The sequence below is a fragment of the Podarcis muralis genome, chromosome 1 (genome assembly GCF_964188315.1).
Source record: "Podarcis muralis chromosome 1, rPodMur119.hap1.1, whole genome shotgun sequence".
Lineage (NCBI taxonomy): Eukaryota > Metazoa > Chordata > Lepidosauria > Squamata > Lacertidae > Podarcis > Podarcis muralis.
The window spans coordinates 66276900-66294394 of NC_135655.1; the positions used below are offsets into that span (position 1 = coordinate 66276900).

At 39.3% G+C, this 17495-nt stretch overlaps 1 protein-coding gene across 24 annotated transcripts in view; it reads left to right on the forward strand.

Moving 5' to 3' along the window:
- The window catches only part of PPFIBP2 (PPFIB scaffold protein 2), a 112372-nt gene that overhangs the window by 75288 nt on the left and 19589 nt on the right, over positions 1 to 17495 (forward strand). For 14 of the 24 annotated variants that reach the window (XM_077930189.1, XM_077930203.1, XM_077930209.1 and 11 more), the window contains 11 exons: positions 3287 to 3379; positions 3768 to 3876; positions 5209 to 5241; positions 5384 to 5443; positions 8089 to 8150; positions 10256 to 10331; positions 14699 to 14805; positions 14896 to 14963; positions 15156 to 15224; positions 15982 to 16042; positions 17193 to 17234. In XM_077930189.1, the coding sequence (XP_077786315.1) occupies positions 3287 to 3379; positions 3768 to 3876; positions 5209 to 5241; positions 5384 to 5443; positions 8089 to 8150; positions 10256 to 10331; positions 14699 to 14805; positions 14896 to 14963; positions 15156 to 15224; positions 15982 to 16042; positions 17193 to 17234 (780 nt within the window). The remainder of the gene's footprint in view (positions 1 to 3286; positions 3380 to 3767; positions 3877 to 5208; positions 5242 to 5383; positions 5444 to 8088; positions 8151 to 10255; positions 10332 to 14698; positions 14806 to 14895; positions 14964 to 15155; positions 15225 to 15981; positions 16043 to 17192; positions 17235 to 17495) is intronic. The other 10 variants (XM_028730599.2, XM_028730658.2, XM_077930221.1 and 7 more) reach the window with 3 other exon arrangements.

Consider the following 17495-nt stretch of genomic DNA (forward strand, 5'->3'; position numbering starts at 1 on the left):
TGCATTGCCCCCTTTCAGAGACCAAACTAAACTACTAACTGGAGCTTGCTGTGACCAATTGGCATTAGTTTGCGTAGCTTTCATGAGACAGAGTGCTGTGTTTAAGAAACCAACAGGAAATTTTTGCTTGTCTTGGCCCAGCATGCTTTCATCCAGACCAAGTAAACATGTCCTTTATCTCCCAGTTGTAAATCAGTTTTGTCTCCTGTTTGGAATGATTTTCTCAGGAGTTGCTCCATGTGAAATTAGGAGGGCTGCTTAAATTGTGCTGCAGCTAAGTTGGCCTAACATACAAGATACTTATCATGGTGTTCAACAGTCTTTTGTATCTCTTATGGGATGCTTTGGTAATGGTCTGGTTGAATAAATGCAGGTAGGCACCTTGATTGTGGGTTACATGGTTATTCTTTGTTGTTCGTTGTCTCTCACATATGACATACGTGGAAGGTTTGCTAATGCCCAGAAAAAAGGATACACTTTCAGTATAGGAGGGGGGGAGTCAAATTGAGTATGTACTGATTTACATGTGATTATTGCTAAACTGAGGATCATGAAAAGACATGGATAGACCCAGGGACCTCTCAGGGAGAGAGGGGTAGTCTAGGTCTCTTCATTTCAAGAAGTTAGCACTCTTGCCTCATGAAATCATCATCATCATAAATTTATATGCAGCCATTTTGGGTGGCTATAAGGGGAAAGAATTCAGAAAGTGTTCCACATAACTGCTCAATATAGTAAACCTGATTTTCTACAGCACCCAAGGGCAATAAAGGATTGTTATGTTTAGCAATTAGTGGTGTTTTTTTTAATTGGAACAAGTTATTTAATATATTTAATAGACAACTTGCATTTAGAGCTTTCCTGTTTTATATTAACACCCTATTAAAAACAAACAAACCACCCCCTTCCCTCAGGGCCATGTATATTTTTGGCTGCAGGCTTTCATTTAGGAAAATGAGCTTTGGAGTGTCTTAAAATCATAGGCATATGATTTTTGCTTATTGTGTGCATTCTAAGAGGATCAAATGAAGGGGGAGAGGCATGGTGAATGCTCTGTCGTGTGTTTCTTTGTTTAAACCCCATAAATTTTGATTGCTTATCCTGCATAACAAGCACTTCAGTGAAGGCTTTCTGGAATTTATAGAACAAACCTTTGCTGTGTTTGATCAGAAACCACTTCACATGTCAGGCTGAAAGCTACTTTGGTTAAGCTGATGAAGTTGAACAGAAGAGGAATGACAGTGGTATGCCTAACATAAGCTCATTTAAAGACTTACTAGCAGCTTGGTTTGTTCATGTTGCCGTGTTGTCTTCTGAATTTTGTAGAATCACATTTTGGAGATACAGTAATACGTTTTTAATCAGTTCATGTTTGATTTTTTTTAAAAAAGAAAATTGTGGTGGCTTTCTCTACTGTGCCATTACCTTCCTTTAAGTGTGTTCCAGATATTGGTTGCCCAACAATGACTGCAGAACACATCCTATGTTGTGAACCACCATGTAATCTTTGAATGAAGGGTGGTATACAGATTTAATAAATAATAATAGCCATTCTGGAAGAGAGAGACCCAAAAGATTTCATCTGCAAGCACATATAAACACAAAAGAACATGATGTGATTGTGGTTCCTGAGAAAAGTGCTGTTAAGAAAATAGTTCTGAACAGTTCGAGCAGTCGGAAATCTAGTTTCTGAACTGCGTTGAACTCCTATTCAGAAAGGGAAGGATATAAAAATCACTTGTGTGGTTCATCCATTAACTAGCAGTCAGCTGCTCTGGAGAATTTGGTGTGTGTACCACTCACTGATTCGAACTTGTATGCCAGATTTAAAGCAGTTCCTCAGATGACATAAAAATTGTCAGTGGTGTCTCAGAGACAGAGCATTGAAATGAGACAGTTAAAAAAAGAGAGTTAAAAAACAGCAGCAGAAAAGCATGAAGCTTTTGATTCTATTCAAAGGCACCAACTTGCACCAAAGATGAAGGGGGCCTGGCGTTGCATGCATGTAACATCATGTTCATGACGTCATATTGTCGGGAGGAGGCTGAGTGTGCAGCACGGCTTCAATGGCTGGCGGCGCCTCCTCTCTCGTGCTCAGCCTCCTTCCATTAAAGAAATTGGAGTTCTTGTTGAAAATACACTGAAAAGGATATACCAAGAGCTCTGGCCACAAGTTTCAATATAAGGAATAATTCCTACTCGAGAGTTGAAAAGAAAAACATGTATATTCTGCTAAGAATAACAGTTTGAAGCTAATAGTAAATTTAAACACAATGTGTAAATACGATAGTTTTAAGGTAATAGTAGTTTTAAGGTATAGGTCTTTTAAGGTAATAGTAGTTTTAAGGTAAGGTCCATATTATATAAAATCAGAATAAAGAATAAAGGATCAAATAGGGCCAAAAAGGAGTATCCAGAGTGTGAATCAGATGTACGACTCAGTAGTCACTACTCAGTGGATACTCCTTTCTTTTATATAATATGGACTCTTTTTGACTGCCATTGAGACTTGTATAAAACAATTGTTGTGTACTGGTATTTTATGTACCTTTATACCATATCACTGCATATTTGAAACTACATTATTTCTGCACTTAAACGTTGTATCTAAATTTACTATTACCTTAAAACTATCGTATTTACACGTTGTGTTTAAATTTACTATTAGCTTCAAACTGTTATTCTTAGCAGAATATACACGTTTTTCTTTTCAACTCTCGAGTAGGAATTATTCCTTATATTGAAACTTGTGGCCAGAGCTCTTGGTATATCCTTTTCAGCCTCCTTCCATGGCAGGAGGAGATGCTGGCCAATGAAGCTTAGCCTCCTCTGTCCCCTCAGCATTGGGGAGGAGACTCCCAAAGGATATAGGGGGCCCAAAACAGCTCAACCCCCGTAAGCTAGTGTCCCTGACTCTTTTTATCACATAGGCAAATCTGATTGGCTATGTGGTTCTTTGGCATCATGCTGGCTACATGTTCTGCAGTTGATGCTGATGAAACATGCCTTCAAAACTTTGGTTTGCAAAGCCAGTTAAAACCATGGCTTCAAATCACTGTGATTAGTTAGACTCTTCAAGATTGTTCTTTCCTTGACAGCTGTCTGGGGTTATTAGTAAAAGAGAGTTCATTTTAACAGACTACCAATTCAAGACTGCTCTCTATCAGCAGTCAGGCCTGGGGTAATTTTATTTTATTGAGATGGGTGCAGTCACTTGACAATTTCACCCACGAGTCCGGTCTCACGAGTAAATGTGTTTTCTCTCTCCCCCCCCCCCCCTCTGCAGAACTTATTACAGGAACTAAAACACCTAAAAATTAAGGTTGAAGAGCTGGAAAATGAAAGAACCCAGTATGAATGGAAACTGAAAGCAACCAAAGTAAGCCACACAACCATTTCACATATTATGCAGAAACAACCCAAGTTTGTCGTGCAGTGTAAACTCAAAAGAGGCCTGTAATTCCTTTAAAATGTCATGTGGTCCTAGACAAGTTTTCTCACCTCCCCAAAGGGAATATACTTACATCCATCCTTTTGCTATGTTTCTGCGTTGGCTGGCAATAAAAGTTGTGAGTGTCAAGGAGCAAAGGGCAAGAGAAGATTTGGGTGCAGTGTGCAAAAAATAATAACAGCATAAAAATGCTTTGTCTGAAGTTTTTGTGTTTCTAACATGCATTAGAGAAAATAATCTATAGTGGTTCTTTGTAATTTAATTTTTTGGATGAGATAGAGATGAAAAGAAAGCTAATGTTAATCTGTTCTTTCAGGCTGAAATTGCACAGCTTCAGGAACAGTTAGCTCTAAAAGACTCGGAGATTGAACGATTACAGAGTCAAATCTCGAGGACATCGGGAAATAATGAAATTGCAGAAAGAGGTAATGATGGGGGAATAGCAAAGTTGCTATCAAAATGTTTTGTCTTCAGTTCTGTTACTGTTATCCATTCTCAAATGGAGAATGGGGTATGGCTTATTACATTTAGGGGAAATATTTTCCAGGAAGTGTAGGTGTCAAAGAGATTGTTTTGTAATCCTCTGTTTGTGGCCTATTTTTTTCTCACTTATCCAAAATGTGATTGCTCTTTTTATGAAAGTTTCTTTTAAAGCATTCCTAAATTGACACAGCAGTTTTATCCCTGTATCCTAATCTTACTATTATCTGTTATATAGTACATTTAAGCATACAGCGCTGTATACAATAAGTACTTTAATCCACATAACCCATTTTACTGGAGGAGTGACAAGCTTTTTAGCCTAGGTCACCCAGGTAGAAGTCCAAGAGTGGCTCTAATGTCAAACATATGGAGTCTGTTTTCTTTTTTTAATAATAAAAAACAGAGAATAAGTCTTACTCTCTATCTTTTTACTGTTCCCCTTCTCCTTGCTATTCTATCGATGTCAGGACTTCATAGGGAAATTCTATGCAGTGCTATGAATTTCAGCTCTGAAGGGATTGCTTTCAATAAATGGTTAATATGTAGCAGGGTATACTGGTCAAATATGAACAGCTATTTGCAATGTGCAGCATTTATTAAGGCTATCTCTTACCAAAGTGATGACTGAGCTTTGACAATCCAGTATGATAAACCTTCAGCCTACCATTTCATGTATGAATGGCTGGCTCTCTCTAGTCGAAATCAATCCATTTGTTACTTTGAGAAAGGTAAATAACTCTTTTTAGGTGAGATCCGTTCCATGATGTATTGACACACATTAGATATTATGTTGTTTGTTTATATAGCCTTGAGCTTTGGTATTGGTTTCCATTGTTTGTAGTGTCTATGCATGTTTGGTATAATAGGGTTTGCATGTGTTACTATTTCTCTAACAGTAACTGGGGAATGTTAGCAAGCTTGTTTCCTGCTGAAGTCCATTGATTCCAAAAGGAGGAAGGTTCAAATATTTGAGATGCCTTGGGTTGCCATTCTAAATCCTCAGTAGTATTTATAAGCCCCATTAAACCTGATAGTGTTGAGTGAACATACATTCAAAGATGTTTACTCTTAATGAGCAAAAAATGGAGTTTTTTGCATTTCTTAACAACAAAGCTTTGTCACCCTCCTTGTCAACGTTTGAACACTGATAGAGATCAGCGGTCATCTCAAATTGTATCTTTTATTTCTGAATGCCTATTCTGATGAAATTGCATACAGTCTCTAATCTGTGTTCTTTCTGCATACCTTATTTGACTCTTCATTTCCCACCGTAGAGGAAGTGTATAGGCGAAGGCTAAAAGAAAAACGTAAGCCCTAAGATTTCGCTTTATTACTTTTCACACACAAATTATACCTAAAGTGCACTTCTGCAGCAATAATCATTCAATGTTGGCTCTGTAGTTGACTGCTGAATCGTAACATGCGGGGTGAATATCTCATTGCTTACAGCAGACAGAATGGCTTTAATACAGTCAGATTTATTATCTCACACAAAATCTCCAATGTTGCGTAAGTGAACAGAAAATGGGCATTAAAGAGGCTCTGTCAAAGTTGGTGGACTCCAGAATAGACATTTGTATATTTAAACCACAAAAGATGCATTGCTCGTGCACAGCTTTTACCCCCCACCCTTTTTGGAAAGGGGGGGGGGGGTTCTTCCAAACCTTCAAGACCTAGCATTTTAAATATTTCCATCTTAAATGTAGATATACCTTCTTTTTGAAGAAGTCTTCATAAAAGTGAGAAAACCTTGACATAGCTCTTTTAAAAGTCTTTTTTCCTCCTTTAAATCTGACTGGGTGCTTGTGCCTTGCTTGTCGTTAAGTGTGGCTTTAAGAAAAGCAAAAACTGTGTCTGTCCATGCCACATCTATGTGGAAATGCCACTGCCTGCTAAAATATGATTAAAACACATAACCCACTAATTGGATCACTCCCATCACTAGATTTGCAGTACAGCTGTGATAATCTAAACTTTATTTTTTTTAAAAAAACAACTACTGAATACTAATTCTCCCCCTCCCTGTACTAATATTTTTGCAACACTATTCTTCTTTTCCTTGTGTGTCACATTGCCATCTTTGCAAATTATTGTTTTGAAATGTCACTATTTTAAAAATGCCTAAGATTTGGGATAGTTTTGTTTAGAACACCTAGGAATGTGTGTTGCTAGGACAACTGCTGTAGTCAAATCAGTCCCTGCATTCTCAGTCAGCTGTATCTTCATCCCAAGCCAAAGACTGTTAGCTCTAAAGTTACTTCCATGTCTGCGGCGAACAAAAAATGATCTAATGAACGCGTACAAAACTTCAACTTCTTCCCAGAAGTTTTTCTCTTTGAAGGGTACAACCTATTCACAAGGTATATATTCTCATTGGAAAAAGAAAGACAGTGACTCCTATATGAAGGCTTGAAAGCTGATAACCAAAACTTAAATTTTGCCTGTTGATGATAGCAGGGTATAAGGCAGTTAGAAAGTGAGCCCCTAATTAAAAAGCATCTGCTGCTGTTTGGTAAATGGCTTTAGCACGGACTAGGATTTCTTTTGCACTACTTGGTACAGGGGTGTGGAACTTGAGGCCCAGAGGCCAGATGTGGTCTTCCAGGTTCCTGTAACTGGCCCTGGAGACACTCACTAATCCTGCCCTCCAGTGCTTTTGTGTGGCTGGAATGTATGCTTGAACTGTGATGATGCCTCCCGCTTGCCTAATTGGAGAAGTGTGTGAATGAGTGTGTGTGTGTGTGTGTGTGTGTGTGTGTAAGCCCCTGGCTTTTGAGTGACTGGAACGCAGCCTGTTGTACAAAGGTGAGAGTCTCTTGCTGCCTTTTGCCCACCCTTTGCACATCTTTGGTCCAAAAAGTTCCCCCACCGCTGGTTTCCTTCGCCATACAATGAAGATAGATGAATGCAAGTAGCAACAAAATCTGTATTCTACCAATCAATAGTTTTCAAGCCTCTGCATCCAATACCTTATGCAATTTACTATTTTTGAAAGGTCCACGGTTTTATTTTAAAGAATGAGATATGTGCAGAACACTTTGTTTTCTGTCAGAGGGTAATTACTTTGGCTTTGAAACCAGCCATCTAGCTAGTTGTTGTGCTTCTTATTTTGCTAGAAGTGTTTATAAAACAACAGTTTTTGCACTCCATAGATTTTTTGTGTGTGCCTGAATATCAGCAAGTGCTTGAAGATGCTGGGCATTAAAGCATTAAACGTTTCAATCACAAAAACTTTAAAAATGGCAATTCTGTTTAGTGGCTGTATTCAGATAGCACGTTATGCCATAACCCGTTGCGTGCCTCAACAAACAGTGAGTCATTTCCACTGTGCCCCTTCCCTAGCACTTAAAATCATGGTTTGTTGGAAGAGAAACAAACCATGAGCACTGGTTAGAACACGACAGTAACCAAAGGTTTGTTGCTCCCGCTCATGATATGGAAAGAGTGTGTCAGGAGCAATTTCAGCAGCATTCACTAGAGCACTCCTTGTTCATGATAAGCCATGGTTTAGTTGGAGGCCACGAAGAATCCATATTTTTAGCCGTCAGGAAATTAAAACATTATGTAGTGTGTCATGTCTGTTTCCCTTGAACATGCCATACCTGAGCATCAAGTAGGGGACCTCAGGAAAGACCTAGTTTGTGATGCAGTGGGAGGGTGGAACTGGCAAAAGAAACTGGCAGCTTGCACAGATTTCAGCTCTCGCATCTCTGCATCCAGCCCATTGTCGATCTGTGAATGTTACTGGTTTTTGTTTGTTTGTTTTGTAGGCACCCTGGAAGTGAGTGGAACTGAAGGGTGGCACATAACATTCTAAATGCATTTATTCAGGGAGGTTGTTTTTTATCTCATTCCAAGAGACTTCTGCAGTGATGTAGAAAGATCTCACCTGATAAAAACGTGTCACGTAGAACCAGCAGAAAGTGCTTGTGCTTGCCCTGTGGTGACAAGAGCTACCACATCGCATAATTTAAACAGAGGCACAGAGATGTAAGGCACTGGCACAGTTTTTTGTTTTGCTTTGAGAAGATTGCCGAAAGTATTGTTACGATTGCACATCTGATATAGCATTACCATTTTGTATACTATAATGGCAGGTACCAATGTATGTGTATTTTCACCTCCTTTATTTCCTTCTGGAACATTTCTTTTAGATCAAGAGGTCCAATGTTTGAAAGTAGGAATGGAATCATTATTGGCTGCAAATCAAGAAAAGGTAAGAAAAGTGCAACCGTTAAGTGTTGTTGTTGTTCGTTGTATATGCCTCCTTCTCCCAGGCTAGGGCTCAAAGCAGCTTACAGATAAAAATGGGGAGGGGCAGAAAAAAAACTAAAAACTGAGAAGATCATCGTTTATAAATACATATATATGGGCAACTCCCCATTTACGTGAGAGTTACGTTCCAAGGCACCGTGAATTAAGTGAAATTGCACACATTTGAAACACCATTGGAAATGCTTGCAAACACCCTCTAAACCCTTGGAAACCCCTTTAAAAAGCCAACAGCACTTACCAAATTCCACCACAATTCCTCCCTCCAAATCTCCTTGATCAAACTCTCCACAGGCCTCAACGATTGGCGCAGGGTCTCCTGGGATTGCACTTGCAAATGCTTGTGGGATTGCTAGGCACTGTTTGTGTGCCTTTTTGCCCTTTCTGGGCTCTTTTAGGGACGCTTTTACCATTTTTAAAGTCCCTTTCAGGTTCGGCTCCATGTGCATGTACACAGTCACGTGACAATTTGATGCGCATAAATTATTGGTTGTTCCCTGTACATAAAATAATCTATTTCAAATACAGATAATAATAACAACATCACAGCACGAACCCTTTGATTGATGGTCATGAGAACAGATCATACACTAGGGGCCAGAACTGCAAATAGGGACGCCTTACTCAACCAGCAGCACCAGGGCTCCCCATTGTTGCTTGCATGCCATTCCTTTTCCCCAAAGATGATAGTAGTTTTGATTTTAAAATCTAAAATTATATTGATACATTAAAAAATAAACAATGGAAATAGCAATGTTACAAGTATTCTTTTTGTCCCCTTCCATGGAATATATCTAATTATTCCTGGCGCTTTTACTGGGGAAGGCACTGGATTGTAAGAGGTGTTTTATTCAATACCCAGCAGTAGGTAAATTGCCCTTCATATCGTGTCTGACCATTTCAGAAAGCTGTAACTAGTTTAAACTGTAGGCCTTGGTGCCCTGAACTTTCCTATGACTCACACTTTCTTGTCACACCTATTTTCATGAAGGAAGTGCCATGGGGAGAATTTAATCATAAGATAGCCTTGACCCCTCTCAACTTTCCATCACTGGAAACGACCTCAAGCAGGTGGTGTCTCATGACTGGGGAGAAAAATGATTGCTGGACTCCATTAACAGGGTGCCAATATACAGGCAGGCTGTCCTTGCTGATAATATTTCCTAAAGCGCAGAGTGGAGGTGTGTGGGGCCATGTGCCCCCATCCCCGATATGATTGACATCAGCATGATTTCGACAAAATGAGGCAAGGGTATGCCTGCAACATGTAACAAGCTAAATATGATAAAAGCATTTATTTATTTGCACTATTTATAGCCCACTGTACATTGAAATTTTCATTCCAAGAACAGGGACAAAGAAATAAAAGGAAACGGAGAAAAACCGCAATATATAAACAATCACAAAATCATATAAAGGCGTCCAATAAACAACAAATTAACTGCTTCGTCATAATGTGAAAGCAAGACAACAAATAATATTTCCCCCCAAAGAAACCCATAAGAGAAACGGATTAAGCAACCAGTGAATGGTCTTTGCAACAGTTCCCACCCCATTTTTCACTCATAGCATTCCACTCATTCCCGCTCTGTCTCACATTAGCCCCTGTGTGCGTCAATAGACTCTCACTCTGTGACAACAGTCCTGAGGATTGTTCTCAATCCTGAGGAAACCCACTAGCCTCAAGGTGTGTAAGGCTGCCAAGTACAGACATGGAGGAGGATTTGATGACCTCCTTCACCTCTTTTCTTCTTACCTGCCAGCACAAAGAGCATTCGGGGACCTCAAGGTCCACACTTCTGTGTAACTACAGTAGAAGTATGTGATAAGAGGGACAGGTAACAGGTGCCCCATGGACAGATTCCAGGTTCAGCTTTCTTTCTCTTTTCTTGTGAGCGAATAATCATACAGCAACAAGTCTCAGGGCTGCAGAGACTAGGAAAGGTCTCATGGGCCTCAACGTATTCCCAATATATGTAGATTCCTGTATATTGAAATCCTCACACCATTCAAATCTGTCTGTTTTCCTTCTCTTCGCTTCCTTTTCAGGACCGCCGAATAGAAGAGTTAACTGTATTGCTAAGTCAGTACCGAAGAGTGAAAGAGATCATGATAGCAGTACAAGGTATGATTGGTGGATATACATCACGTGGAAGAGCTTCCAAAACTTTGAGGCGATTCTAACAAAGAGTTTTAATTTTTATATTCAGAAAAGGGTTGTGAGGGGAAACTGAGATAGCAGCCCTTGAAAGGCAGAGGGCTGGTTTGTGTGACACAGTAATCCAAACTATGCCTTAGTGAAACTCTGAATACGTGGGCTCCAGTAGAAGAATTTCCAGCTGCTTTGCTCCTTTCTGGTCCTTTTTGCTGACATGCCGTTAAGTCAAGGTTTGACTTAGCATGTTGTCCAAACTGGGACTCACGATTAAGCTCACTAACCAGTAGCTGCAAGTGTCCAAGATACATTCCTGTGGTGGAGAACCATAATATACACAGTTTCTTCGTCGCCATTCTTATGTTCCCCAACAAGCTTCTTTCCTCTCTCCATTTCTCTTCCAAGGTGCTAAGCCAGTTAGTTAATGGCGATGCTTTGCTTGATTTACTGTAGCTTTTAATATGTGGCAATTCTTAAGCATAGAATAACTTTATAATTAGGCCTTTTGGAGTAGTTACTTCATGGAAAGATTCCACATTAAGTATTTGTTAGCCTATTGAGCAAATAGATCTTGGGTATTTAACCACCAATGTTCAACTTCATTCCAGTCACTTCTTTAGTATAAGCAAATATCCCAGTGTTTCATTCCATAGAATCTTGAATGGGATTGACCTGCCACAACAGCACACGTAAACTTGAGAAGTGGGGCTGCATGGAATGTTTTATCCAAGGGATGATGAACTCGTGTGGGGCTATGTCCCTCCCCTTTGTCCGTGACTAATACTGCTTGGCTCTGCCTTTTGATACATACAATTAGGGCTATCAGCATGTGTTTGTGGAAGCCCTCTGCCTTTGGGGGGGGTCAAAGAATGGTATTCCTTATTGCTTTTATAACACAAAGTTCATTGACATTAAGAACAGAGCTCTTGGACTAGTCAGTGTTCAGAGACACTCTGCACTGTCAAAATCAGTTCCAATACATGCAGCTGAACAGTGAAGCTTCTGTTTTAGTTACATATAGGACCATTGCATTGATGTCATCACCTGGGAGAGCTTACCTGCTTGTAAATGTGGCAAACACAGAACAGCTGGCTACTGGTAATGGATCTGTATTTTTCGGAAGTCAGTTTGAGTAATCCTGGCTTCTAGTTCTTATTTGCAGTGTTAAGAAAGTTCTTGAGCATTCAACCCCTACCACATGTAACTTCCATGTATGGTCCTGAATACATTGTGTTTCTTTCTGGGAAACACATAGCAACAGCCTGTCCATCTTGACGACAGTCAGCAATACTGAGCAAGATGGAGGGGGTGGTCAAACTTGTTACAGTGCAGCTGCCTGGCTTCCTAGGCTAGTGGTGTCACACGCGTTCTCAGATCTTCATATTATTTGGCAAAGCAGATAGTGAAAGTTAATTTATTGTCTGCATTGTGAGCTGTTTATCCTTAATAAGTCATGCAAGTATTTTTTTCATGTCTAAGAAGGAATAATTCATTTTTCTTGTTAAGAGACTTATTTCGAAAAGTTGCCTATGAAAGCATCTCCCCTTGCCTGACTAGACAGCCACATGAAATGTTATACTTCCTGTCTGCATTTAGAATAACCCAGCCAAGAAGATAAGTGAATAATATATATATAAAGCACAATGGGGCCCAGCATCCACTGAACATGCTTTTACGTCCCCTACCCTACAAGGTTCCTTTAAACTCAGAGTGACTGCCCCTTTGCAGTTTAAAGGAAATGTGTGGGAATGGAAATGGCGAGAGGAATGGCTTTCTGAGACCAATCTTCACTCTTTCATCTATGATTATTTCTCATCCATCCTCAGTTGTTATGACTGAATAAGTTTCAGTGTTATCATTACAGATTTTACTAAACATGTGATGGTTGTTGAGATGATAAGCCTGAGATGCTATTTTTAAATCATTGACTTTAAAATGTTATTGGGGGGGGGGGGCGCAGTGCTTGGCCTAAACCTTATTTTGCTTTTCTTAAACATGAGGTCTAGCAAGAAGCCCACCTGAAATTGCTGGTCTTTTTCTATACAAAAGACATATGAGAAGCTGGAAGTAATTTTCCTGTTTTGTAACCTATTTTGCACTCTCTAATATGTGAAATAGATGGGATTAGGCAACATTTTATTCCACACAGTTATATTTTCCAGTGACATAATGTAACTTTAAAGAGCATGCTTGCCACAGCGACCCAGTTTGCTTTAATTAACTACAGAACATTTGGCTAATGTATGCATAACTGTTTTAGATTGTGAAAAATAAGTTGTTCGTATCCCTTTCCTTCCACATCAGCTAGAATTGGAAAGCTGACCTGAGCCCTTAACTAAAAAACAAAATAAAAAAAACCTTTAATTAAATGGTGTAGGAATTAAAAGCTAAGAATTATAAACTAAACCTAACATTGAAATAAATGACATGTACCAGAATGCTGAATACAAATAAAGTCAATAGGAGCTAGACACCTGCTTGATTTTATTACACTTCCTGCTCATTTTAACTAATTAAGTAGTACTAAATTTAAATACCCTTTTCTTTTGAGCATTGGTAATGAGAGTTTTTTAAGTGTTGCCTGAATCAATTTAATCAGTTTGTTATTCAACTAAAGTTTTAATTACAGTTAAAATTATCCCCCCCTTTTTTTTTTACTGTTTATACAGTCTATTCCAAATATTATCTCTTAATTGGTGGGTCTGAAATGAAGCAACACAGTGCTGTGCAGACACAGACATTCCAGTCCCTTCTTCCCTGCCAATGTTATATATATAAACTTAATAGCTTTTCTTTCTAGTTGTATAAAGCTAGCATTTTGGAGTGAAACAGTTGAGATGTTCCTTCTAGAGATAAAGGAACATAGGTAAATATCCTCCCTTAGGTGTGTATCTTCCACAGAGGGATCTGAATCTCTTTTGGTTTGCTCTCCTTCCTTACGGTACTAATTTAAAGCAACAGTGAACTAGTTACTAAGTTTAAACAACATTTTTAGCTGCTGCAGCAAACAACAGTGCAGGCATTTTTCTGGCCACCTCAGAATACCTTATCCTTAGAAAGGGCCTGCCTTGGCCCTTCCTCTGTGATGAGGGCGGAGCAGCAGAGAGCCTTGCTGAGTGAGTGAGTGAGTGAGTGAGTGAGTGAGTGGATGGGTGCTGGCAGCAGCTGGGGTGACTGAGGACAGTATGGCGAGTGAACAGGGGCTTGGGGGCACCAGTTCACTGCTCTCTGCAAACACCACCTGAAGCGATTCTCTTGCTTATTATCATGACCCACCTTGTAAATTCTAAAAGCCATATTTTGAAGTGACACCATTCCCAGTGTGGTGTAGTGGTTAAGAGCGATAGACTCGTAATCTGGTGAACTGGGTTTGCGTCTCCGCTCCTCCACATGCAGCTGCTGGGTGACCTTGGGCCAGTCACACTTCTTGAAGTCTCTCAGCCCCACTCACCTCACAGAGTGTTTGTTGTGGGGGAGGAAGGGAAAGGAGAATGTTAGCCGCTTTGAGACTCCTTTAAAAAGGGAGTGAAAGGCAGGATATCAAATCCAGATTCTTATTCTTCTTCTTCTTCTAAAGAAGCTGAAAGCCACAATCTTGTATCTGAAATGACATTTGGGGATTCTGTGAGATTTGCAAAATTATACTTAGTTGGATATATGTGTCTGCTTTGTGTTGTCTGCTGTGAATTACCAGCCTGGTTTGCATATCATGGTAAGATTATGATCCTATGTTTGGACAACATGCTAAGCCGCACAGAGCTCGGAAGACCAGGAGCAAATCAGCTGTGGTCTCCTCCCCGGGAGTCAGTATGTTCATATGAAGCTGTGGCTGAATTACATGCAAACATGGCCATTGTTTCATTGACTGGAATATCTCAAAGCCTGAAGAGATTGAACTTTCACTGTGCTTGACACATGGTTCCATACCACCACCTGTTACAAGGGGCTGTGAATGAGGATGTATGAATTAGACCTAAATATGTTAAGAGTCATTGTGAATTTTTGTTTTTGTTTTTGTTTTCTAAAAACATCCTTTAACCATGCTCTGCTCTAAATTCCAAAATTTTATCATGTTTAGAGACACACATCTAAAAGAAAATATTCTATGCATCTAAATATTGAACTGATTAATTAGCAAGACGTGTTGGAAATTTACTTGCTAAATAATAACTGCACTTTATTGGTTCTGTCTGTTGGAATCCTTCTGTTGTAATACTATGAATAGTTGGCTGCTCGATTGAATAATTGATAATTTTAGGCTCTCAGTGGTTTTTGGTCTGTGTATGTATATATGGAATCCTCTAACCATGCACACTTTTAAATTCCAATCCTTTTAGGAACTTCAGAAAGAGTTTTGTGTGGAAGCAGTGAAGATGATATTGAAGTAACTTTAAGAAAATGGAATCCCATGAATAAGCCCCAAATAGAACTATATAAGCCAGAGGTTGGTTGGTTATTTTTTCCATTATTCTATATATTTTTTCTTCCCATACCCATACTAAAAAGTACTCAAAATAAAATTCTTTTTACACAGGTACCTCCAGGGGAATTGACCCTACCTATGTTGCCTCCTCCTCCACAAAAGAAAATGCTGGAAATGAGGCAAGAACATTTTTTCTTAGTTAAATCTGTGTTTCTCAGAACGCTCTTTTTTCATATTGTAAAACATTCTTTGAAATACTTGCTTTTGTGTCAAGAACATGTGGTCAGTTGGGGCAAAACAGTTAAATTTAGAATGCATCAAAAAGCCTGCTCTTTAAAATGTGTGCTTCTGTTTACCATTACGATTAACAGCGGAAGCTCCCCAGTTCCTTCAAATAACCTGTTTTCTGCAAACGGACAAAGCCTGGAAGTCCAACATAGGTAAGAAGAATAATGCTGTCAACATTTACCAATCAAGTTATCCTAGACATTTTGAATGGGGATCCTTTCCCCCAAATGAGCAACCACAGCTCCAGTTCAAAGGACCCTGAGAAATCCAGTGCTATAGGAGATTCCCTACATTCAGGCCTAGCCATTAATTTTAACTGAATGAGACTTTTCCTCCAGGGATACAAAATATAAAACCAAATCCCATATTGAATAGTTGACCTGACACACAGTTGTTACTGATTTGATGTTTGTTTTATTTCTGAATGATAAACAAGAGCTGCGTGTTCTGGGCATTTGGGTGACAAGAAGATCCACTCAGGCCTATGGAAGTATCCAGATGTCAAAAAGCATCATACAGCTTGTCCTCAGGCCCAATTTAGATGTTATGCAGGCTGCAGGTAGCAGCTTTAATGTGTAGATGGGGAGCATTCCACATGCATCCCATCACATTTAAAAGCCCTTAATTACATTTGCTGGCCCATTTGCATGTAGCAGTAGCTCCGCTGTGCTGATCACACCCTGGCTACTGACCACCTTGATGTACAGTATAACAAACTGAGATAGCAAATCACACATGCACATGTTTTAAAACTTAATGGGGAGAGCATGGAATGCTTGCACAAGTAAGAACTTACCCGTGACCCTAGACCTTAAGATTGCAGGTTATTTGATAGTGAAATCAGATTGCCCAGTTATTCCTGCTCAGTGTGTTTGTGCATGCATTAATTGTTGCCTTTCTCACTTTAAGGGCGCCTCAGAAAAAAATATCAAGTAGTCTTGAAGACTTGCAAAGTGAATCCCTGGAAAAGGTTGGCTCAGAAATCTTCGCTTTGCCTAATAATTGTGGATTGCATGTAGAAAGTTCTTAACAGCTGAGTCCTTCCACTCTGTTCTTTTCTGAATTTTGAGATCAAAGGAACGTGGTTGGTCTGTGCAACACCAAACCCAATCAGTATTCTGCCACAGCAATTACTGCTGGTGTATTCTGATCAATATATCTGTGCAATACAAGTCAGAGTCTGCCCAAATTGAATTCTGCATAACACTCAAATTGCACTCAGTTTGAAGGTGGTGTTTACTTGTTGTTGTTGTTAAAAACTGTCACCTTCAAATTGATGCATCAATCTAATCGTATTCAGTCGGAATGTGGCTAACCCAGAACTACTTCCGTGTTTCTTCAGCATGTTTAATGTGAGTTTTTCATTTTATGTTTGTAGTCTGTTTTGTAATGTTGTATATGGCAAATGAATGAAGGTCTAGCTTCTCTAGTTATTCCAGAATTCAGAGGTCTATTTTCTCCTTCTTCCTCATATTCTGGGTATTTATTGGGTATATAATTTGGATGTGCAAACACTAGAATTTACGGAGATACATCACAAATTTCTATCTAAGAGTGCCAAGTCTACCACTTGGCTCAAGAGTACAAACCATTATGCACTTGAGCAAAGAATTTCAGCTTCTGCCTAGAAACCGCACATCCTTCGAACCAGTCAACAACTCACTTCTGTGCACTTTGTGTTAATTATTGCAAGTATTTAAACAGTTTTTGTATATAAAACAAACAAGTGTTTTATATGCCGAAATTTGAAAGCACTTCCTTAGACACAGTGGGATATATCCCTTTGAGTCCTACATGAGGTCATGTCCATTAATTTCAATAGGTTTACTCTGAAGAGGACTAACGTTGGAGGCAACCCTGTACACACTGCCTGTAGAAAACAATGAAACAAATTCTATTAGCCTCTGTAGAAGCTGTATTTGAGATGTATTTATAAATTTAGAGGGGATGACACACGCAGTAATGTCAGGTCGACATGGTGCTCTATACTGAGGAGAAAATAAATCTGCTATTGTCCTCGCTGAGGATCACTAGAAATTAGACTAAAAATGTCACGTTCCATTTGACACTAACATTTTGTTTGTTACTTTCTCTCCCTCACATTTCCTGCAACTTCATAGCATGTAGATGCGAAACCAGTAGAACGTGATGTAGCACAAGAGGTATATTAACTCCATTTTAACATTTACTTAACATAATCATCATTTTATGTTGTGGTTCTTCTCTTCTTTGTTTTCCCCTTGAATGCCTCTCTGTGAGAGTTAATATGCTGATAAGTTTGAGCAAACTAGTTAAGCTTCAACTTTTTGATCTTCAGTTATAAGCAAGTTTTCCTTGGGGGCAGCTGGATGAAGACGCATGCCAGTGCGATTGAGCTAAATATGATGATGCCATTCCTTGCTTTCCCACAAAGGCAGAGCCAT